General features: G+C 46.1%; 3 protein-coding genes across 7 annotated transcripts in view; 1 reads left to right on the top strand and 2 right to left on the bottom strand.

The window, feature by feature from the left end:
* The window catches only part of LOC124045688, a 62,398-nt gene extending 55,671 nt beyond the window's left edge, over nt 1–6,727 (top strand). For all 3 annotated transcript variants that reach the window (XM_046365214.1, XM_046365216.1, XM_046365215.1), the window contains exons 2-3: nt 4,421–6,106; nt 6,345–6,727. In XM_046365214.1, coding sequence (XP_046221170.1) covers nt 4,991–6,106; nt 6,345–6,716 — 1,488 coding nt within the window. In that variant the 5' untranslated portion in view covers nt 4,421–4,990 and the 3' untranslated portion in view covers nt 6,717–6,727. The remainder of the gene's footprint in view (nt 1–4,420; nt 6,107–6,344) is intronic.
* A 5,710-nt stretch (nt 6,728–12,437) lies between these two features.
* Nucleotides 12,438–17,169, bottom strand: LOC124045690 (interferon regulatory factor 4-like). 3 transcript variants are annotated; one of them, XM_046365218.1, is made up of 9 exons: nt 16,983–17,169; nt 16,374–16,547; nt 15,885–16,080; nt 15,696–15,781; nt 15,474–15,525; nt 15,277–15,381; nt 14,710–15,096; nt 13,312–13,430; nt 12,438–13,118 (listed from the first exon to the last, which is right to left on the bottom strand). In XM_046365218.1, exons 2-9 carry the CDS (start codon nt 16,545–16,547, stop codon nt 12,975–12,977), a joined length of 1,263 nt encoding a protein of 420 aa, XP_046221174.1. In that variant the 5' UTR covers nt 16,983–17,169; the 3' UTR covers nt 12,438–12,974. The 3 variants fall into 3 exon arrangements, with proteins under 3 accessions (XP_046221174.1, XP_046221173.1, XP_046221175.1); XM_046365217.1 differs by lacking the exon at nt 16,983–17,169 and having other exon boundaries at nt 16,374–16,795; XM_046365219.1 differs by lacking the exon at nt 16,983–17,169 and having other exon boundaries at nt 15,885–16,168; nt 16,374–16,525.
* Nucleotides 17,170–22,964: 5,795 nt separating this feature from the next.
* Nucleotides 22,965–24,000, bottom strand: part of LOC124045687 (bone morphogenetic protein 7-like) — a 75,206-nt gene continuing 74,170 nt past the window's right edge. The window contains exon 7 of the mRNA XM_046365213.1: nt 22,965–24,000. This exon is cut by the window's right edge and continues 381 nt beyond it. The gene's annotated coding sequence lies outside the window, so the exon portion shown is untranslated.

Below are 24,000 nucleotides of genomic sequence, written 5' to 3'. Positions count from 1 at the left end.
ATATTTCAGTGATTTCAAGACAACTGGGAACGTGGACATCTTATATTTCAGTGATTTCAAGACAACTGGGAACGTGGACATCTTATATTTCAGTGATTTCAAGACAACTGGGAACGTGGACATCTTATATTTCAGTGATTTCAAGACAACTGGGAACTTGGGAAAATGTTTTGCACTGACATTCAACTCGTAATTGCATGTCGGGAACTCGGCCTCTTTCTAGAGCTCTGACCTGAAGATCACTGAGTTCCCAGTTGTCTTGAAAGCACCATAATGCCATACTTTGATGACAAAGTTTGATGACTAAATATACCTAAATATGCGCCACTTCCCTGTTAAAGTGAGCACAGCCCAAAAAATGTATTGTATGCTGCTGCATAAATGATGTAATATGCCAGGGAGATATGCATACTGTCACTAAGAAAGTAATACTAGGTGTATGTTGTGTAGTAAGATGTTAGTAGCCCATGTGCCTCACCCTAATAATTTGGTCCATTTTCCCCACATAATTCAGCCTACTATTCTGACTTGGTGGTGCACATGCACCATATAGCCTGTTTTAGACAAATGTCATATTAAGCGGAGCAGCACAGGGGAACCCAAGAGCAGACTCAGACCAGGAAACAGGGATGAATGAACCAATATATTTATTGTAACACAGGGAGAGACGAAGTGCAGATCCAGGGAAGCTTGGACGAGTTGTAGGAAACCAGATGTGGAGGCTGAGGTTAGAGTGAGCTGGGTTGAGACAGGGAGAACAGGTCCAAGGTCAAATACAAGGGAGTGATGAGTTGAATTCAGAACAGGATAGCAGGGTGGTAAGATGTGGAACAGGAGACAGGAACCAGAGTCAGAGTCAGAGCTGCAAAACTGCAGTGAGAGGAGAAACAGTGTCAGGCAAGGAAATGGGCACAGCAGGATCTGAAATAACAACAAATGGCTAGAAGCATGACTGACTGAACGGATATTACGATCTGGCAGAGTGGAAGTGGCAGGACTGACTATTTGTAAAGGTTTTGATTATAGAACGGGTTGCAGCTGGTGGGGAACTGCTATGACTCCAGCACACCTGTCTCCAACCACACAATCACACACAGAGAGAGAGAAGAAGAGGGAGAGGGAGAGAACTGGGGGAATGGCTGCAGGTCAAGGATACACCGGATGTCCACTAGGGGGTGTAGCAGGAGCAGATGTGACATGTCATCATCATATATTATAAGAGTTTTCATTGTCTGCTTATATGCCTCCTTTATTTATCCTACTGTTCTGACTTAGTGAACATGGATAATACTGTAAGAACGGCCCATGTTCTGAATTCTGTTGCTGTACATTTCAAAAGTGCTGAACAAATAGTTATATTGACTACGTCAGTACTAGCTCACTCATTAATGTCTTATTCGAAATTACAGATTGCCTCTTATCTGCTCGTCGCTGCTCGTATTATCTGCTCGTATGCCATAGTTTGTATATCTCAATTGTCCATAAAAAAACACATTTGTTTGAGCAAGTCGGCCATATCAGCTATGTTTTTTAAAAGGCAGTAAACGAGGCTGAATTAACTGTTTCACTGTCAGACAAGGCTCCGCTGATAGCCAGGTGTAGTAGTGGTAAGAAGTTGGGACAGCTGTAGGGACTATTCTGTTGGGACAGCTTTATGTAGGCCTTAACAGTTTGTGGCCACCATTTGTCATCGTTATAGTGCAGTTAATGTATTGTTTAGTGTTGTGTTGTGTAGTGGCTTTGCTGGCATGCATTTTTTTCTCAACCAAGATTTACATGTCTAATGGTGGCAGGTAGCGAGACAGGAAGAATTGTCCGTCGGGGCAGACAGTCGGGGCAGACAGCCGTGCGGGCTAGCCGAGTAGTGAGTGTTGGAGAGGACTGGTGGGTGGTGGGCGTTATGTGGAGGTGGCAGTAACAGCGGCGGGAGCTGTGCTGGTGGGGCGGTGGAGAATTCATACCCCTTGACTTACTCAACATTTTATTATGTTACAGAATTCAAAATTCATTAAATACATTTTTTTCTCTCACTTATCTACACATAATACCCCATAATGACAAAGTGAAAATGTGTTTTTAAACAATTTTGCAAATGTATTTAAAATCAAGTACAGAAATATCAATTTACATAAATATTCACACCCCTGAGTCAAAACCCATGGGGCAGTGCACAATTGGCCTAGCGTTGTCCGGTTTAGGGAGGGTTTGGCCGGCAGGGATATCCTTGTCTCATCGCCCACTAGTGACTCCTGTGGAGGGCCGGGCGCAGTGCATGCTGACCAGGTCACTAGGTGTACAGTGTTTCCTCCGACACATTGGTGCGGCTGGCTTCTGGGTTGGATGTGTGCTGTGTTAAGAAGCAGTGCGGCTTGGTTGGGTTCTGTTTCGGAGGATGCATGGCTCTCGACCTTTACATCTCCCGAGTCTGTACGGGAGTTGTAGTGATGAAACAAGACAGTACTGACAATTGGATACCATGAAAAATGGGGTAAAGAAAATATGGAGAGCGGTACTCAGTAATATGTTGGATTGGATTTGCTTCAAACATAAGACTTTGTATTCAGGACAAAAAGTGAATTGCTTTGCCACATTTTTTGCAGTATAACTTTAGTGCCTTGTTGCAAACAGGATGTATGTTTTGAAATGTTTTATTCTGTACAGGCTTCCTTCTTTTCACTCTGTCAATTAGGTTGGTACTGTGGAGTAACTACAATGTTGTTGATCTATCTTCAGTTTTCTATCACAGCCATTAAACTCTGTAACTGTTTTAAAGTCACCATTGGCCTCATGGTGAAATCCTTGAGTGGTTTCCTTCCTCTCCGGCAACTGCGTTAGGAATAACTCCTGTATCTTTGTAGTGACTGGAGTTATTGATACACCATCCAAAGTGTAATTAATAACTTCACCATGCTCAAAGGGATATTCAATGTCTGGGGTACAGAGATAAGGTAGTCATTCAAAAATTCTGAAAATCCTATTACATTTACATTTACATTTAAGTCATTTAGCAGACGCTCTTATCCAGAGCGACTTACAAATTGGTGCGTTCACCTTATGACATCTTGCTATTAGTCCATGCAACTTATTATGTTTCTTGTTAAGCACATTGTTACTCCTGAACTTATTTAGGCCGTAACAAAGGGATTGAATACTTATTGACTCAACACATTTCAACTTTACATTTTTTATCATATGTAAAAATTTCGAACCACATAATTCCCCTTTATTAAAGTTATGGGGTATTGTGTGTAGACAAAAACATCTAAATGTAATGTAATGTAATTTTAAACTCCGGCTGTAAGAAAACAAAATGTAGAAAAAGTCAAGGGGTGTGAATACTTTCTGAAGGCACAAAAGGGAGAGGGAGGGAAACACACATATACTCGAACACACACCACCCTTGGTGATATCAACAGTGTTCCTCTCAGCTTAGGGTGGGTGGTGACCAGCTCTGTCCAACGCAGGGGGAGTGAGATAGAGTTATAGCAGCCTGAGGGGTGTGTGTGTGTGTGTGTGTGTGTGTGTGTGTGTGTGTGTGTGTGTGTGTGTGTGTGTGTGTGTGTGTGTGTGTGTGTGTGTGTGTGTGTGTGTGTGTGTGTGTGTGTGTGTGTGTGTGTGTGTGTGTGTGTGTGTGTGTGTGTGTGTGTGTGTGTGCCTCCATGCGTGTGTAAGAAAGTATGTGTACCTGCGGTAGTAAATAGGACATAGAGGAACAGCCCTCAGGGGTGTGAGGGAGGCGCTTCATGAGAATAAACCATGTCTCTATGTTCCATCCTCAGAGAGAGAGAGATAAAACGCCTCCTGCTGGGAGTTTATACAGCATGTGTGTTTTTACAGATATACTGCACTGCCTCCGAACTGCACTGTTCGCACAATGTGCAGCGTATTTTTAGAACACTTGTGGGAGTTCATGTGCTTCTTGAATGAGACCAATAAACTGGGTAGTTTCAGTCCCGACCACATTACCAGCAATGTAATTAATATGTGTAGCAACTACAACGATCGCGAACTGTAGTTGGTTATCAAGAGTTGGCCCACTGGAGTTGATAGAATAGGCGTTCTGGTTGGGTTTCATTGTCTGACGTTCTATTGACATCAGAGACTCCAGGCTGTCTAATCAAATCTGCATTGCTGTATTTGCAGCCCACCCTCCAAAGGATTACAGAATGTGCACAGGTGAGAGAAAACATTCTCTGCCTGTATCTGTGTCAGGCGTTGGTTTGTTTGTGTGTATCAGAGCAGTCTGACTGCTAAGTGCTGACAACTCTTGACAGATAGACCTGACAGACTGTCCACATTTCACTCTGATATGTACACACTTCACTCAATCTCTCTTTCCCTCTGCCCCCCTGCCCCCCTCCCACTTCCTCACTTTGTCTCCCACTCTCTCTCACCTCCTGCCCTGTCTCTGTGGTTACAGTGATCTGACAGTGATGCCGTGTGGAGGCCCATCCCTCTCTCTGCGCCCCTTTTTATCCTGTGAGGCCCATGTGACCTAGCCATCACCCAAACACAGGGGCCCGTGCCCGCCGCCGCTGGCACCCACCCATGAATCCCAGCCCTGACCGCGGCAAAGAGTGCCTCCCCCCAAAGAAGAGGGAGTTCCGGGATGGCTCGGCCAACCAGCACCCCCCCCTGGACGAGTTCAAACCACCCGCCACGCCGCCCAGGACCCGGCCCTCAAGCAGCTCAGGGAGGGGGAAGGGGGGCAGGGGGAGCAGCGAAGAGGCTTTGACAAACCGCCACAGCCTGCTACCCTCTATCCCACCCCCTCCCATCCTCGTGTATCCCCCTCCCTCTGCCATGGCACCTGGCCTACCCCTCCTCCGTCCCTTTTCTCTTCCTCAAAGACCAGGTAGGGAAGAGGGATGATCTTCTCCCCACCCCCTTCCCCCATCACTCCAGGTGTCTCCAAGGTGAAATCCTGCCACCCTCCCCCTCCTCATCCTCTTCCTCTTTTAAGAGCCCCTTCCCCACTGAATCAAGAGACATGTGGTCCTATTTCAACACAGGCCGAAGGGACTACAGCTCCTCTCTTTTCTCCCCCTCTCACCTGTTCAGCCAGCCCTCCCTCTATCCCCGTGACCACTCCCTGACTGAGGGCAGACACAGGTACCTGGGCAAGAGGCCCAACGGGCTGGATGTGCCAGGCAGCAGGACTGCCTCTGCCTCTAGGGTGGCACTCCCCTCAGAAGAGTACAAGAACGAACCCAGCGGCAGTGCCAGGCTGTGCGGCAGCCCCCACGGTTCCCATGCCAACGGGAGACGGAGACACCAGGAGGTTACCACAGGGCGTTTCGAGCAGTTTGCAGGTTTCAGAGATTTCCAAGTGACACCTCAGGAGGGCCCTGACTCACATTCCTCTCTGCAGGACAGGGATCCCTGTGGGACACCAAAGGCTGGGATTTCCACCCTGATCCCCACTAGTCCCCAGCCCCATGGGGCAGAGACCCGGGCAGGGAGAGGGGAGCTACTGGACCCCCTGGGGGGCTCTGTGGCGGAGGCTCATGTCTACTACTCCCTGGCTTCTGTTTACTCCACCCTGCAGCCCAGCCAGCTCAGTACCCAGGCCCAGGCTCAGCGCTACCCGCTGTACAGCCCCTCAGGCAGCTCTCTGTATGGCCTGCACACCATGAGGAACTCACAGCACTCAACCCAGGGGCAGCCCAACAGCCACAGCACAGAGAAAGACAGAGAACGAGACAGACAACAAGAACAAGGGCCAGAAAGAGAGCCTGAAGGAGACAGAGACATCAGAGAGATAGACAATCAAAGAGGCGGAAATAAAGACAGCAGAGAGCTCTCTCCTGGGCAGCAGTACTCGCGTCCCCTTGCCTCCCCCTTCCTTCCCCACATGACCGCCTCACCCCCTGCCCCCCACCACATCCCCCCAGCGCTCCTACCTCACTTTGCCAAGGGTTCTCTGATTGAGCTGGTGGGGGGTCGTTTGAAGCGTGTGGAAGAGCTGAGGACGGAGGACTTCCTGAGGAGTGCTGACACCTCCCCAGAGTTCCACCTGAGCACCTGCACCGTGCTGCTTATCGGCCCCAGCAACACACACGGCTTCAACCACCTGCAGGTCCTTCTCACAGACAGCAACACTCAGGTCAGGGGCTCATCGATCCTCTATATTTCTATCTGAGTCACTGCTAGACAATAAATTACATTTATTTATAAAAGGCACTAGAAAAGCGAACGTTTATAATCTGCTCTATTCACATAATGTAAACGTGACAAATTTCCTTTCAACAACAATAGTTGAAATCATTCATTGTAATTCCTATCCTTCGTAAAAAACAATGTAGATGCACAATGAATATGTTGTTGTTGTTCTGTGCATGTAGGAGTTACTGACGGTTCTGGTGGAGTACCCGTTCTTCGTGCGTGACCGCGGCTGGTCTTCCTGCTGTCCCCAGAGAACCGCCCAGCTCTACGGCCTGTCCTGCCGCCAGCTCAGCGAGGGAGATATCTGCTTGGCCCTCACCCCCTTACACACACGCACAGTCCCCCGGGGCCACAGGACACACACCCATGCCAGGGCCAGCACACACAGGGAGGATATGCCCCCTCCTCTCCCTCCTCCTCCTCTTCCTCATCCCTCCCCTGCTCTTGTCCCTCCTCCTCTCCCTCCTCCCCCTGTAGACCCCCCCACCCAGGAGCAGCCACGCTCACGCAAGAGGCGATGGTCAGCCCCCGACCTCCTTCCTCCCACCTGAACTACTGGGATTGACAAGATCGCCAATTTACCTCACGGCTCCAAGCAGAGGAAGTGGCAGTAGAGCGCACACGCAAGCACAAATACACCCTCCTTGTGTGAGAGCACGAGGCAGGGTTGCAGGGAAGGACATAGAACAGGCAACTTTAAGGGTGTCCACACTGCTGCCCAAAGCATGAGCCCATACCCCTTTTTCCCATCTCCCAATCTCTGCTTAACACACCTCAGACAGGGGCAACAGTCTGAGGGGCAGCAGTCTGAGGACAAGCAGTCTGAGGGGCAGCAGTCTGAGGGGCAGCGGTCTAAGGGGCAGCAGTCTGAGGGGCAGCAGTCTGAGGGGCAGCGGTCTGAGGGGCAGCAGTCTGAGGGGCAGCAGTCTGAGGGGCAGCAGTCTGAGGACAAGCAGTCTGAGGGGCAGCAGTCTGAGGGGCAGCAGTCTGAGGGGCAGCAGTCTGAGGGGCAGCAGTCTGAGGGGCAGCGGTCTGAGGGGCAGCGGTCTGAGGGGTAACGGTCTGAGGGGCAGCAGTCTGAGGGGTAGCGGTCTGAGGGGCAGCGGTCTGAGGGGCAGCAGTCTGAGGGGCAGCGGTCTGAGGGGCAGCAGTCTGAGGGGCAGCAGTCTGAGCTCCACATTGACAGTATGAGATGTTTAGTGAGAATCAAGCACTTGATAATCAAGCACCCTTACATACTGACAGTGTTTTCTGCAGGGTATCGATTTTCAATCAGTGTGAAAGTAAACTGTATTAAAGAAGTCTATCACAGATACTGTATATACACTGCCCTATGTAATTATTGGGAAAGCGACAATTTTGTTGTTGTTTTGGCTCTGTACTCCAGCACTTTGTATGTGAAATGATACAATGACTATGAGGTTAAAGTGCAGACTGCCACTTTAATTTGAGAGCATTTTAATCCATACCAGGTGAACCGTTTCGAAATTACAGTGCTTTTTGTACATAGTCCCCCCATTTTAGGGGACCAAAAGTATATATTCACTTATATGCATTAATGTTGTCAAAAGTTTCATATTTGGTCCCATACTCCTTGCACGCATCAAGCTTGTGACTCTACAAACTTGTTGGCTGCATTAGCTGTTTGTGCCCAGTAGAAATGAATGTTAAATAATGTATTGTGTAATTTTGGAGTTACTAAGAAGAGAATGTTTCTGAACACTTCTACATTCATGTGGATGCTAACATGATTACAGGTAGTCCTGTATGAATCGTGAATAATGATGAGTGACGCACAAATATCATACCCCCAAGACATGCTAACCTCTCACTATTACAATAACAGAGGAGGTTAGCATTTTATATCATACCCCCAAGACATGCTAACCTCTCACTATTACAATAACAGAGGAGGTTAGCATTTTATATCATACCCCCAAGACATGCTAACCTCTCACTATTACAATAACAGAGGAGGTTAGCATTTTATATCATACCCCAAGACATGCTAACCTCTCACTATTACAATAACAGAGGAGGTTAGCATTTTATATCATACCCCCAAGACATGCTAACCTCTCACTATTACAATAACAGAGGAGGTTAGCATTTTATATCATACCCCCAAGACATGCTAACCTCTCACTATTACAATAACAGAGGAGGTTAGCATTTTATATCATACCCCCAAGACATGCTAACCTCTCACTATTACAATAACAGAGGAGGTTAGCATTTTATATCATACCCCCAAGACATGCTAACCTCTCACTATTACAATAACAGAGGAGGTTAGCATTTTATATCATACCCCCAAGACATGCTAACCTCTCACTATTACAATAACAGAGGAGGTTAGCATTTTATATCATACCCCCAAGACATGCTAACCTCTCACTATTACAATAACAGAGGAGGTTAGCATTTTATATCATACCCCCAAGACATGCTAACCTCTCACTATTACAATAACAGAGGAGGTTAGCATTTTATATCATACCCCCAAGACATGCTAACCTCTCACTATTACAATAACAGAGGAGGTTAGCATTTTATATCATACCCCAAGACATGCTAACCTCTCACTATACAATAACAGAGGAGGTTAGAATTTTATATCATACCCCCAAGACATGCTAACCTCTCACTAGTACAATAACAGAGGAGGTTAGCATTTTATATCATACCCCCAAGACATGCTAACCTCTCACTATAACAATAACAGAGGAGGTTAGCATTTTATATCATACCCCCAAGACATGCTAACCTCTCACTATAACAATAACAGAGGAGGTTAGCATTTTATATCATACCCCCAAGACATGCTAACCTCTCACTATAACAATAACAGAGGAGGTTAGCATTTTATATCATACCCCCAAGACATGCTAACCTCTCACTATTACAATAACAGAGGAGGTTAGCATTTTATTTCTATTGATTTTTTAAAGTCACAAGCTTGATGTACTTATTGCTTGTTAGATATATGGTACCAAATAATAACTTTTGACTACTTTAATACACATATAAGTGAATTTGTCCCAATACTTTTGGTCCCCTATATGTCATTTCTATAAGGTTCACCTGATATGGATGAAAATACTCTCAGATTAAAGCTGGCAGTCTGCACTTACTTCATAGTCATTGTATCATTTCACATCCAAACTTCTGGAGTACAGAGCCCCAAAAAATAACTTTATATTACATTACAGGTGTTCTATGCTAACCCTAAACCGATTTAATGCAATCTCTCTGATTGTCACTTTCACAATGTGTTCTCAGTTTGAAATCTTCTAGCTTCTTCTGAGCCGAAGTCTGTCAGCCGGTCGGTCGGTGGATCTGGGCAGGCAAGGTGAATGAAAGTATCAGCAACACTTTGCCTTTTTACTATTCTCGTTATCGGGGGGTCATGTCAATCGCTTGTTCGCCAAGGCATTGCCCTTGTTCTTAACAATGTCTCAGCAAAGGGAAAAACACTCATGAAAACTTTGTGACAGACAGTCCCCTCCCACACAGACGGGTCTGTGTCACCTCGCCTCGAAACTAAGTGTTTTTCCATTCAAATAAAAAAAATGTAAAAGGCTAGATAGAGGGAGAGTAATGGTGCTAATAACAGGTTTGAACACGATGCTTTGTGAACAGACATTTGACCCTTAGGTACTGTAGGGTGGCAGGTAGCCTAGCAGTTAGAGCGTTGAGCCAGGACCTGAAAGGTTCGAAAGTCGCTGGTTCGAATACCCGAGCCGTTAAGGTGAAAAATCTGTCAGTGTGCCCTTAATCCTAATTCTCTCCAGGGGCACTGTACTACTATGGTTGACCCTGTAAAACACATTTCACTGCACCTACTTGGTGTATGTGAAGATATGTATTTATTTTACTGTACTCTGTACCCCTTCTGTTCCCCTTTCTTTTCTCCATGTACTGTATGTGTTGGAGCGCAGGGAAAAATGATTGAAAGTATTTTAAAGCTCAGATACGGGTATCTTTTTCAGCACACTCTTTCACTTTAGTTTTTGAACTTTTTTTGTCCATTTGTTAGTTTTTTTCTTTGTAAATGTTATAGCTATAAAAAAATATATTTTTTAAATTGTGTCTGTTATATAATGTTTGCTAGAAATAATAATATTAAAAAAGCTTTATAGATTTATACTGAATGAGGTGAATTTCTTCCCATAGAAGATGTTGATTTGCTTCATGTCATTGGAAAGAGAGAATATCCAATTCTCCCATATTATGGTATATCATTATAATTCCATCTTTCCTCTAGACCCATCGTAATCAAAACATTGCCATTATGGGAGCAGTCAAGCAGGGGGTTGAAACCAAAATCCTTTTCCAATTGTTTCGATCTGAACAGAACCATTCTTTTTTCTGAACAGAACCTTTATAGATCACTTTCGTTCATGATTCTTTTCCAGGTTTCAGTTATGTTCCCTGAACCGGTTCTTACCCCTGGTGTGCACTAATACTACTAATAATTGATGTCACAGCCAACACTTTAGTTCTAACACAACAAGAGAAAAGTTTATTATTTAAATATTTTTTTTAATGATTCATTTGATCTATAATCAGGTCTATACATCTGTGACAGGTTCAAACATCACATTATGGACATGAAACCATTTATATGTTTACTAGACTGGCTGTACATACAGTGCATTCGGAAAGTATTCAGACCCCTTGACTTTTTCCACATTGTGTTACGTTACAGCCTTATTAAAACATGTATTAAATCTATTTTTCTCATCAATCTACACACGATATCCCATAATGAGAAAGCAAAAACAGTCTTTTAGAAGTTGGCATATTTAAATAAAAACTGAAATATCACATTGACATAAGTATTCAGACCCTTCACTCAGTACTTTGTTGAAGTACCTTTGGCAGTGATTACAGCCTCGAGTCTTCTTGGGTATGACACCACAAGCTTGGCACACCTGTATTTGGGGAGTTTCTCCCATTATTCTCTGCAGATCCTCTCAATCTCTGTCAGGTTGGATGGGGAGCGTCGCTTCCCAGCTATTTTCAGGTCTCTCCAGAGATGTTAGATCAGGTCCAGGCTCTGGATAGGCCAGTCAAGGACATTCAGAGACTTGTCCTAAAGCCACTCCTGCATTGTCTTGGCTGTGTGCTTAGGGTAGTTATCCTGATGGAAGGTGAACCTTCGCCTCTAATCTGAGGTCCTGAGTGCTCTGGAGCAGGTTTTCATCAAGGGATCTCTCTGTACTTTGCTCCATTCATGTTTGCCTCATCCTGACTAGTCTTCCAGGCCCTGAGCTGAAAAACCTCTCCACAGCATGATGCTGGCATCACCATTCATCACCGTAGGGATGGTGCCAAGTTACCTCCAGACGTGATGCTTGGAATTCAGGCCAAAGAGTTCAATCTTTGAGAATCTCAAATCTCATGGTCTGAGAGTGCTTTAGGTGCCTTTGGCAACTCCAGGCAGGCTTTCATGTGCCTTTTACTGAGGAGTGGCTTCCATTGGGCCACTGTACCGTCGGACCTGATTGGTTGAGTGCAGCAGAGATGGTTGTCCTTCAGGAAGGCTCTCCCATCTCCACAGAGGACCTCTGGAGCTCTGTCAGAGTGACCATCGGGTTCTTGGTCACCTCCCTGACCAAGGCCCTTCTCCCCCGATTGCTCAATTTGGCCGGGTGGCCAGCTTTAGGAAGACTCTTGGTGGTTCCAAACTTCTTCCATTTAATAATGATGGAGGCCACTTTGTTCTTGGGGACCTTCAATGCTGCAGAACGTTTTTGGTACCCTTCCCCAGATCTGTGCCTCGACACGATCCTGTCTTGGAGCTCTCTAAATTCCTTTGACCTCATGGCTTGGTTTTTGCTCTGCCATGCACTGTCAACTGTGAGATCTTATATTGACAGTTGTGTGCCTTTACAAATCATGTCCAATCAGTTAAATTTACCACAGTTGGACTACAGTTCTACAATAAAGTTGTAGAAAAATCTCAAGGATGATCAATGGAAACAGGATTCACCTGAGTTCAATTTCAAGTCTCATAGCAAAGGGTCTGAATAATTATGTAAATAAGGTGCTTCTGTCATCATGGGGTATTGTAGATTGATGAGGAATAAAAAATTATGTTTTACATTTTTGAATAATGCTGTAACGTAACAAAATGTCAAAAAAGTCAAGGGGTCTGAATTACTTTCCAAACGCACTGTACATTTCTATCACAAGTTGACTATGAGGTAAATGTACGTTTTTCACATTGTACAAGATACTGTAAAAAAAAATGCTTAAACAACACATTGAGAAAACATAATGACAAAAGATGTCAAACATTTACTGGCAAAATTAGGACTTTCTCTGTAGATTACAGGGCTGGATGTGAGGACGGACCATTCATGATATCAAAATTATAGGTATAAGCATGTTTTGAGGCTATACATTGTTTGTTTACATTTACTTTGTTTACAAACATTGGAGTTAAACAAGCTTTTTTTTTTTAACTAACCTCATGAGACATTTATAAGTTTTATTATTATATAATCGTTTGGTACATATCCTACTTTTTTCTAGATTTTTTTAATAGATGTAGCAACTGCAGATTATCGATTTAAGAAAACTATGTGAGAAATATCTGTTCCAAGCATACTTGCTCCTACCTGTGTCGTATCATATTGTTCTCTGCTCTCTTAAGGTTGAGGTATATGTTGCTTTCCACGGGGCATACAGTAAACCTACACTGACTGTGTCTTGAGCCTCCACTCACCCCTCATCATGGCTGGCTAAGCTGGGACAGGAGGGGCCACCAGGGGGGACTGGTGATGTTCCCCAGGGGTTACTCAGAGGGGTGTCCGCTGGGGCAGGGGGTGTGGCTGACCCTCTCCCTCTTCCCCCATGGTCTTGTGTGTGTGAAGGCGTGGTCTCCCCTCTGTCCCCATCCTCAGGCAACTATGCAGTAGGTTGACAGCAAACAGGGGCACCACCTGCACACAAAGACACACAGACAGGAAGACATTGTCACTGACTATGACTACGAGGACCTCTGCTGGTAGCTGGAATACCAGCTATATAAGAATATATGATTCAGAATATATGATTCAGCAAAGGTGCAGTTGCTGATTGTAGCACGGGAATTCCTTAATCCACAATGACTCCTGACCCCATCCCATTAACCACCTGTGCAATGATCAGTTTCCTGGTTTTCAGTTGGCGGGCGTCAGGGAACTCCTCACCAAAGCAGAGGTCAATCTCATAGCGAGGTTTGGGTCCCGCCCCCTGGATATAGTCCTGGAGCTCTGTGGAGAGATAAGGGAAGAGATGGAGAGAGAGATAAGGAGAGGAATGGAGAGAGAGAAGGGGATAGAGAGAGAGAGAAGGGGAGGGATGGAGAGAGAGAAGGGGATGGATGGAGAGAGAGAAGGGGATGGAGAGAGAGAGAGAAGGGGAGGGATGGAGAGAGAGAAGGGGATGGAGAGAGAGAGAGAGAGAAGGGGAAGGATGAGAGAAAGATAAGGAGAGGAACGGAGAGAGAGAAGGGGATGGAGAGGGAGAGAAGGGGAGGGATGGAGAGAGAGAAGGGGATGGAGAGAGAGAGAGAAGGGGAGGGATGGAGAGAGACAGAGAAGGGGATGGATGGAGAGAGAAAAGGGGAGGGATGGAGAGAGAGATAAGGAGAGGGATGAGAGAAAGATAAGGAGAGGAATGGGGAGAGAAGGGGATGAGAGAGAAAGAAGGGGGTGGAGAGAGAGAAGGGGAGGGACGGGGAGAGAGATAAGGAGAGGAATGGAGAGAAGGGGAAGGATGGAGAGAGAGAAGAGAGAGAGAAGGGGAGGGATGGAGAGAGAGATAAGGGGAGGTATGGAGAGAGAGAGAATGGGAGGACTGGAGATAGAGAGAAGGGGAGGGATGGAGAGAGAGAGAAGGGGATGGATGGAGAGAGAGAAGGGAAGGGATGGAGAGAGATAAGGAGAGGAATGGAGAGAGAGAAGGGGATGGAGTGAGAGAGGGAAGGGTACGGATGGAGAGAGAGAGAAGGGGAGGGATGGAGAGAGAGAAGGGGAGGGATGGAGAGAGAGATAAGGAGAGGGATGAGAGAAAGATAAGGAGAGGAATGGGGGAGAGAAGGGGATGAGAGAGAAAGAAGGGGAGGGTGGAGAGAGAGAAGGGGAGGGACGGGGAGAGAGATAAGGAGAGGAATGGAGAGAAGGGGAAGGATGGAGAGAGAGAGAGAGAGAGAGAAGGGGAGGGATGGAGAGAGAGATAAGGGGAGGGATGGAGAGAGAGAGAAGGGGAGGACTGGAGAGAGAGAGAAGGGGAGGGATGGAGAGAGATAAGGGGAGGGATGGAGAGAGAGAGAAGGGGAGGGATGGAGAGAGAGAAGGGCAGGGGTGGAGAGAGAGATAAGGAGAGGAACAGAGAGAGAGAAGGGGGTGCAGAGAGAGAAGGGGAGGGATGGAGAGAGAAGGGGAGGGATGCAGAGAGAGAGAGGGAGAGAGAGATGGAGAGAGATAAGGAGAGGAATGGAGGAACAAAAGGGGAGGGATGGAGAGAGATAAGGTTTAGTAAGGCCCCTACCCTTCAGAAATATAGCTGTGTCCAGCAGCTTGCAGGTCCTCTCCCTGTCCAGTTTGTTGGGCCTGTCTGTGTGTTGGGCCAGGGGGCCACTCCAGTACACCCTGCCCTGGCAGAACCTCTTGATAAACACCCCGTCTGGAGCCACCCACACCAGGACGCCCCTCTCCAGATGGGGCAGCAGGCGGCCCATGGCCTCAGCGATGCCCGGGGGAAGATGGATGACCCCTGGAGGGGGGAAGGGGACCTGTTGGGCTGTGCAGGGTCCATAGATCCTCTCATTCCCCAGGGGCACCTGACCCTGCAGGAGGAAACAGCCGTCTGGGGTGCTGGTGGTCACATCCACTACTAGCTGGCCCTGATAGAACAGACACACCCGCATACGCAATTCTGGACACACACACACACAGACGCAAACACACACACTAATTAATCAATCAAGCATCAACCACCCAGTTCTGTTTTTCTGGGAGTGCTGTAGCAGCACCCCTACTTCCCGTGATGTGCCAGCACTACTGAGACCCTCCAGGCTCTAGTTTGAATGATACTGCAGTGTATGGGTTGTCTTACCAGAGATCTGTGGTGTAGGGACGACTATGGATAGAGGAGCAGAGCCATCCCTCTGAGGATTCCCTGTGTTGGACCAGTAGTACACATGGTCCCCTGCCAAGCCCTCTAGATGAGAGAGAACGCACACAAATATATCTGACTCAATATTGTTAAGTTATTCAGATACCAGTCACAAGTACATGGAGGATGATACTGACCTCTGGAGTTGACTCTTCCATCCCTGGCCTCTGATTCACTATTGCAGCCAAACTGAGGGGACACACATATTTACAGCAAATGATCTGACTTGTAGAACATCCAGTGCAAATGTGCAAAACATCATTCATACGTAAATGTAAAGTCATTGCAACCATTATCCTCTAGATGGCAGAAAGTATCCACCTGCTACACAGCATCGAAGAGAAAACCTGCCGTGTTACCTGTGGATGGTGTGTGACAATGTTCCTCAGTGGAACACTGGAGCGGCTGGTCTGGATGATCACCTGACTCTCAGGCTGAGGAGATTCTGAGACAGAGGACGAATAGAGAGTAAATAATCACACGTTTAACCCATAAAGGGCTCTGACCTCTATATACCAGAGCTTCATGAGACTGAACATTGCTGGTACCTGAGTCTCTGCCTGTCTCTGGCTCTGCCTGGATGTGGTAGACCTTGTAGGGCTCGGATACATCTAACTGGCTGCGCTCTGGGACTTCTTTGAAGTCTGTGCTCTTGTTGAAGGCACAGCGGAGACGAGTCTTCCAGGTGGTGGGATCTGCCTTGTCCCTCCCCTCCCGATACTTCCCCTTATACACTGCCCACGCCTGGTAGGGACACACACACACACACACACACACACACACACACACACATAAACACATGCACACACACACACAAAGAAGGATATGAGTGCTAAAAGAGAAACACAGAGTGCGTTAATGGCTGATGAACATAGAAGAAAAGTAAAACCTGCACTGATATGAACATGGACATCCAAATCAATGCATTAATTAGGTCTATATCAATATATTGATCATTCTATTAAATGCAATTGAACTAGACACACTGCCAATCTTGTGTGAATTTTTTTTTAAATAAAAACAATATACATTCTAACCTTGAAGAGTGCTGCATCTTCGTTCAGACTATAGTCCTGTTTTGCCGCGTGTTTCCATGGGATCCTGAACATAGTTTTGTCTTCGTTCTCCCAGGTAAGTCCTGCATACTTTCCGCTGTCTATCTGCGCTATCAGCCACTCTCTCAAACGCATTTTCTTGACCAGCTCCTCCATCTTCAAAATACATATGAAACAAATAGGCTCCGAACAAAAAATCTAAAAGTTGTAGTTGGACTTGTAGACCACAAGTAGACCTAATTACATGATCCCTCTTTGCACAGACTATAACATGCTAACACAAAATGATTCATCAAAATAAATTGTTATCAAATAAAATGTCTATGTTTCAGCACAACGAATATGACCATGGAAATGTCGCCATGAAAGTAATCATCAAGCACTGTAGAAGTGCTCGGGGCGCCTTTATAAGTGAAAATGAAAGTAAAACGTGGGCTAAAGCAAAGATTATCTATGTGAGCCTACTTTCAGTTTCCGACTGGATTTGTAGGCTACATGTCATAGGCTCATTTAGCGACCAGAGTGTGAGATTACAAAAAATAAAACCATTTTATACTAAATACATTATTAGAATAAGTCATTTTAGCTTACCTATTCTTTCGTAAAACAAGACATCTCTCTACCTTATAGGCTTACAGTCCGTTCAGTTATGATCAAATATTGCATGCCATTTATAGCATTTCGAAACACCTGTTTCAATATCTGAAGTAATCTATTATCAGTTAGCTATCAGCCTAGTTTATTTTCCTGGTGACTGAGTAGCCTAGACAATATCTTTCCCTTCCTCGTGCGGTGGATGGAGTTTCATGCACCACAGTAATGCTCTTTCAGGATGAATAGCTAAACATCCGTTTATTTCATGAAGGTCCCAGGGCCACATAGGCCTACAGATCATTTCCTTTCATAAATCATTAATATGATTGTAGACCCCATCAAAAGACCTACTAAAAAGACATAAAAAGGAGAGGGAAGATATTTATCACATTATTATGAAGTTATATATATATATATATATATATCCTTTATTTAACTAGACAAGTCAGTCAAGAACAAATTCTTATTTACAATAACGGCCTACCCCGACCAAACCCGGATGATGCCGGGCAATTGTGCGCCGCCCTATGGAACAACCATTCGCGGCCAGTTGTGATACAGTCTGGAATTGAACCAGGGTCTGTAGGGATGCCTCTAGCACTGAGATGCAGGGCCTTAGACTCCTACACCACTCAGGGGCCCTATATATATATAAAAACATTGAAATACATTTTTAGCAATTAAAGGCTGTCCCATAAGGAATCTCTCCTCCCCCAGTCTATGTGGTGAGGTACAGAGATGAGAGGAGTGGAGAGAGTTTGACAGATGAAACAAGGGGATGTCCCCTTCAATCAACACTGGAATAAATGTGTGTTGTTATTAAAGAGGAGCCCCTGGGTTGTCATGTTGTTTCCTGCTCTCACCCAGGCAATGCACAATTTCTTTAAAAAATGTAGGTATGTATGTGCCTGGGTGTGCATGTGTGTGTGCGTGTGTGTTTGTGCCTGGGTGTGCGTGTATGTGTGCGTGTGTGTGGGTGTGTGCCTGGGTGTGTGTGCGTGTGTGTGTGTGCGTGTGTGTGTGCGCGTGTGTGTGTGCGTGGGTTTGCGCGTGTGTGTGTGCCTGGGTGTGTGTGTGCGTGTGTGTGTACGTGTTTCTCTGTCTGCTATAGGTTTGGGTTCCTGTTCTTCACCACAGCAGTGACAATGAAGGTTAATTTAGCCTCTGACGCAAAGGGGGAGAAACATCTGGACAAGTCAGCACACAACATATATGTTTGGAACAGAGATGGAGTGTTCCAACAAGGTAAAGATTTGTCCTTGGCTGTCTCAGTATTCACATTCTTTTGAGATAGGAAATCACCTTTAAAGGTGCACACACACACACACACACACACACACACACACACACACACACACGCACGCACGCACGCACGCACGCACGCACACACACACACACACACACACACACACACACACACACACAACAAACTGATTAGAATTACCTTACGCTAACGCAATCTTCCGCTGGAACAACCAACACACACAGACACATATGCACGCATGCAGCCACACACACACACTCAAAAACACACACACGCACTCCTAAAAACACACACACATAGTATACTAAAATGACTCCTATTGGCTAAGATCTAACTCGCCCACGTACTGAAACCTGATAACAAATTCCATGTGAAAGTGAAAGTTAAGAGGATTGTTCTGGAAAGGCTTTCCAGCTTCTGCTTTTTTTACTACCAGCAATGAAAAAATAACAAGCAGTACTTTCAGTCAGACCTACTGGTAGAAATAGAGTCCATGTCATTGCCTGGCCTACCGAAAGTACAAGAACACGGACCATATTATAGACAGTACCAGTCAAAGGTTTGGACACACCTACTCCTTCCAGGGTTTTTATTTATTTTGACTATTTTCTACATTGTAGAAGAATATTGAAGACATCATAACTATGAAATTACACATATGGAATAATGTAGTAACCAAAAACATATGAAACAAATCCAAATAGATTTTATATTTGAGATTGTTCAGAGTAGCCAACCTTTGCCTTGATGACAGCTTTACACACTCGTCATATAGAGAGGAAGGACAGTCAATGCGGAACATTTCAAGAACTTTGACATTTTTTTCAAGTGCAGTTGCAAAATAAAGGGCTCCCTATTGGTGCAGCGGTCTAAGGCACATCTCAGTGCTTGAGGCTTCACTTACAGACACCCTGGTTCAAATCCAGGCTGTTTCACAACCAGTCGTGTTTGGGAGTCTCATAGGGCGGTGTGAAATTTGCCCAGCGTCGTCTGGGTTTGGCCTGTGTAGGCTGTCATTGTAAATAAGAATTTGTTCCTAACTGACTTGGCTAGTTAAATAAAGGTTCAATTCAAAAATATATAGATATATGATGAAACTGACTCTAATGAGCACCGCCACAAGAAAAGAAGACCCAGAGTTACCTCTGCTGAAGAGGATAAGTTCATTAGAATTGCGCCTCAGATTGCAGCCCAAATAAATGCTTCACAGAGGTCAAGTAACAGACACATCTCAACCTCAACTGCTCAATTAGTATCTGGTAGCATTGCCTTTATATTGTTTAACTTGGGTCAAACGTTTCGGGTAGCCTTCCACAAGCTTCCCATAATAAGTTGGGTGAATTTTGGCCAATTCTTCCTGACAGAGCTGACGTAACTGAGTCAGGTTTGTTGGCCTACACAGAAACAAGATCCCACAACTGAAGGTGGGAAAAAGGGCTGCCTAAGTATGATCCCCAATCAGAGACAACGATAGACAGCTGCCTCTGATTGGGAACCATACCCGGCCAACAAAGTGTGTGTGTGTGTGGGGGGGGGGGGGGGGTCGTCAAGTGTCAGTCTCTGGGGGAAGCAAATAAACAGAACTGCTCATTCTCTTCATCAGTGCGATGAGGTAACAGTGGAGCCTGTGGGGACATATAACAACGTGACACCAAGAGTAAGTCAGAGGGAGAGGTGGTGATGGGTGGGCCATAGAAATCACTCATTCATTACTATAGGGGGTTGGTGCTTGGCTGTATTGCTGGGGGTCAGGTCCGGAGGGTTAATGAGGGCTGAAGATAGGCAGTGTTTGGGGTCAAGTTTGGGGACAGGGAGCAGGGGGGCAGTAGGGGAGTAAAGGGTGCATAGAATTGAGGGCCATATTACCACCCTATTGACCCCTGTTACCTGTGGTATGAGGAATGGGGCTGACGTACACCAGAGCTGAAATGGGGAGGGGAGAGAAGAGGAGAGAGGACGGGAGGGGAGAGGAAAGGAGAGGAGAGGAGAGAGGAGGGGAGGGGAGAGGAGAGAGGGACGAGGCATGCGGAAAGAGAAGAGGGGAGAGAAGAGGAGAGGGGAGGGGAGGGGAGAGGAGAGAGGAGGGGAGGGGAGGGGAGGGGAGAGGAGAGGAGAGGAGAGGAGAGGAGAGGAGAGGAGAGGAGAGGAGAGGAGAGGAGAGGAGAGGAGAGGAGAGGAGAGGAGAGGAGAGAGAGAGGGAGAGGAGAGGAGAGGAGAGAGGAGGGGGGAGGGGAGAGGAGGGGAGAGGAGAGAGGGACGAGGCATGCGGAAAGAGAAAAGGGGAGGGAAGAGGAGAGGGGAGGGGAGAGGAGAGAGGAGGGGAGGGGAGAGGAGAGAGGGACGAGGCTTGCGGAAAGAGAAGAGGGGGAGATGAGAGGAGAGAGGAGGGGAGGGGAGATGAGAAGTGGTAGAGGAGAGAGGAGGGGAGATGAGAGGAGAGAGGAGGGGAGAGGAGAGGAGGAGGAGAGGAGAGGAGAGGAGAGGAGAGGAGAGAGGAGGGGAGGGGAGAGGAGAGGAGAGAGGAGGGGAGAGAGGAGGGGAGGGGAGAGGAGAGGGGAGGGGAGGGGAGTGGAGAGGAGAAGTGGTAGAGGAGAGAGGAAAGAGAAGAGAGGGAGATGAGAGGAGAAAGGGGTGAAGAGTGAGAGAGGAGGGGAGGGGAGATGAGAAGTGGTAGAGGAGAGAGGAGGGGAGGGGAGAGGAGAGAGGAGGGGAGGCGAGGGGAGAGGAGAGGGGCGGGGAGGGGAGAGGAGAAGTGGTAGAGGAGAGAGGAAAGAGAAGAGAGGGAGATGAGAGGAGAAAGGGGTGAAGAGTGAGAGAGGAGGGGAGATGAGAAGTGGTAGAGGAGAGAGGAAAGAGAAGAGAGGAGAGAGGAGGGGAGGCGAGGGGAGAGGAGAGGGGCGGGGAGGGGAGGGGAGAGGAGAAGTGGTAGAGGAGAGAGGAAAGAGAAGAGAGGGAGATGAGAGGAGAAAGGGGTGAAGAGTGAGAGAGGAGGGGAGATGAGAAGTGGTAGAGGAGAGAGGAAAGAGAAGAGAGGAGAGAGGTGCAGGCCCAACTCCAGGATAACATTTTAAATCCATCCTGGGGCACAACTAGTATTGCTTTAGAGCCCTAATAAAACAAGGTAGTTTGGTCCTACTACTATTCACAAATGTATCTGATATGTAACCATACACATTAACAACTGTTGTTTTATCGAATAACACAAAAAAGATATGCACCTCAATACCACATACAAGTTTATCTGAAATGCAGCCTTATCTGCCGTAGGCCTACACATTTGCACCTACTGTACCAACAAGCACAGATTAGCTCGGCAGAATGATCACCACAGAATCAAAGATTCTTCATAGCTTAAACTTCAGTAATTACAACTATAGGCCGTGTGTAGCCTACTAAAAGAAGTAGCAAGAGAGCAGGGAGGGGTTGTTTTCATAGTATTGACATCACATTTACATTAGCCTATCACACAACTAATGTGTAATGCAAATGAATGATACAGAGTGAATGTTTCTACTTCTTTTAGTAGGCTACACACGGTATTGGTCCTACTACTGCGACAAAATGTACTCAAATGTAGGCCTATCTGAAATGCATCCATATACAGAACAACTGTCATTTTAAAAACAAGAAAGCATATTGAGGAGAAGCCCCATGAAGACTGGACCATGGACAGAAGGCTACCGCCAGTCAGCGCAATGAAAGGATAACGTTAGATGCGCTGCCATTTTCAGCACCACCGGAGTGGACAGCGAACACTGCCCTAGGGCTCACAACCATTAGGCTACATTGGTCACTGTTGGTCAGCAGACGGCGTAGGGGATGGGCGGGTATTACATTTGATGCTAGGCTCCTCAATCTCAGTGGCCAGGCCTGCAGACTGCTCGGTGAGCTTGGCATCGCACTCAAAATGATGCCCAGGAATTTTCAGATATTCATGCTGATCAAAGCTTAGCCAACTAGCTATAATTATTCAGTGCTCCGCTACCAAAACATAACAAAGCTAGTAGCTAATAGCTAGTGTAACAGTATAACTTTAGACCATCCCCTCGCCCATACCCAGGCGCGAATCAGGGACCCTCTGCACACATCAACAACAGTCACCCACGAAGCATCGTTACCAATCGCTCCACAAAATCTGCGGCCCTTGCAGAGCAAGGGGAACAATTACTTCAAGGTCTCAGAGCAAGTGACATCACCGATTGAAACGCTATTTAGCGCGCATCACCGCTAACTAACTAGCCATTTCGCATCCGTGACACTCACCCCCCTTTTGACCTCCTCCTTTTCCGCAGCAATCAGTGATCCGGGTCAACAGCATCAATGCTCCAGTATAACTTTAGACCGTCCCCTCGCCCATACCCAGGCGCGAACCAGGGACCCTCTGCACACTTCAACAACAGTCACCCACGAAGCATCGTTACCCATCGCTCCACAAAAGCCGCGGCCCTTACAGAGCAAGGGGAACAACTACTTCAAGGTCTCAGAGCAAGTGACGTCACCGATTGAAACGCTAGTCAGGAGAGGGGTGAGGAGATGAGAGGGGAGAGAGGGGAGGAGAGGAGAGGAGAGAGGAAAGTGAAGAGAGGGGAGAGCAGTGAGAGAGGTGAGGAAAGACGAGAAAGGGTAGAACGCAAAGAGGGGAAAGAAAAGAGGAGAGATGAGAGGAAAGTGTGCTGTTGGTTAGGGAAAAGAAACCCGACACCAGAAAGTCAGTGATGCTTCCTCCCATTTTATTGAACCAGTTTTGCAGTAAAACAAAGACTTTTGTGAGTTAATTAGATGCTGCGTTGGCAGAGAATACCATCCTTCTCGGCTCTCAATAAATAGTCCTCTTAAATAAGGTAGACTTTACGGCAGAGGATAGAAAAACAGTTCATCCTAAAAATGACCTGGCACACAGATACACATATCTATCTCTCTCAATTCTTTCTCTTACGTCTGTTTTTCTGAAACCCTCTGTATTATTGTTTCTCAATGACTTGTGTGACACTTTTTTTAACCCTAGCTTATAAACAGAGCTATATTAATGCAAATGTCATTTTTTCTGAAGAGAACTATTCATTTTCTTTCTATATCTGAGTCAATACACTAGGGTGCGTATGACATCAGAGTAACATTAAGACAATGTTTGGGATATGGAGAGGAAAGGGCAGAGTTGTTTCCCATGACAAGAGTGTAATGATAGGTCCGTACTGATGATAGATTTAACACTGTACTGTGCAGGACAAACAACTGAGCAAGCATGGTGAGAAACAGAGCGGGAGAGAACAAGAGAGATAGAAAAAGAGAGAGAGAGAGAAAGAAAGAAAGAGACAGAAAGAGAGTGGAAGAGCGGGAGAGAGAGAAAGAGCGAGAAAGAGAGAGGTGTGTTTGTACTATACTGTATGATGAGTGGGACGCAATGTAAAGAGTTGCATAATATACAGTACATGTAGACACTGGAGTACAGAGGAGCAACATTGAACCTACCCTTAACATTCCTAAGACCAGGAAATAAATTACGCTTCTCTTTGTTTGAAAAACTATTTACACAGTAATGTACATGAAGAGTCCATAATAGACAATCCACACTTCCTCGAGCCTGGTCTTTCAGTCATAAAATGCATACAAAAACAATATAGATCAAAAATATCTAGAAAAACACCTTTAACTACACATAAAACATATTGACATTAACAAAATATTGTTGACTGTGTAATACTATACAATCACTGCTTAAAATGTCTCATACACAGTAGAAAGCACAGAGAG

The sequence above is a fragment of the Oncorhynchus gorbuscha genome, linkage group LG10 (assembly GCF_021184085.1).
Source record: "Oncorhynchus gorbuscha isolate QuinsamMale2020 ecotype Even-year linkage group LG10, OgorEven_v1.0, whole genome shotgun sequence".
Taxonomy (NCBI): domain Eukaryota; kingdom Metazoa; phylum Chordata; class Actinopteri; order Salmoniformes; family Salmonidae; genus Oncorhynchus; species Oncorhynchus gorbuscha.
Note: the sequence above shows the minus strand (reverse complement) of the source record. Positions and strands in the feature narration are given on the sequence as shown.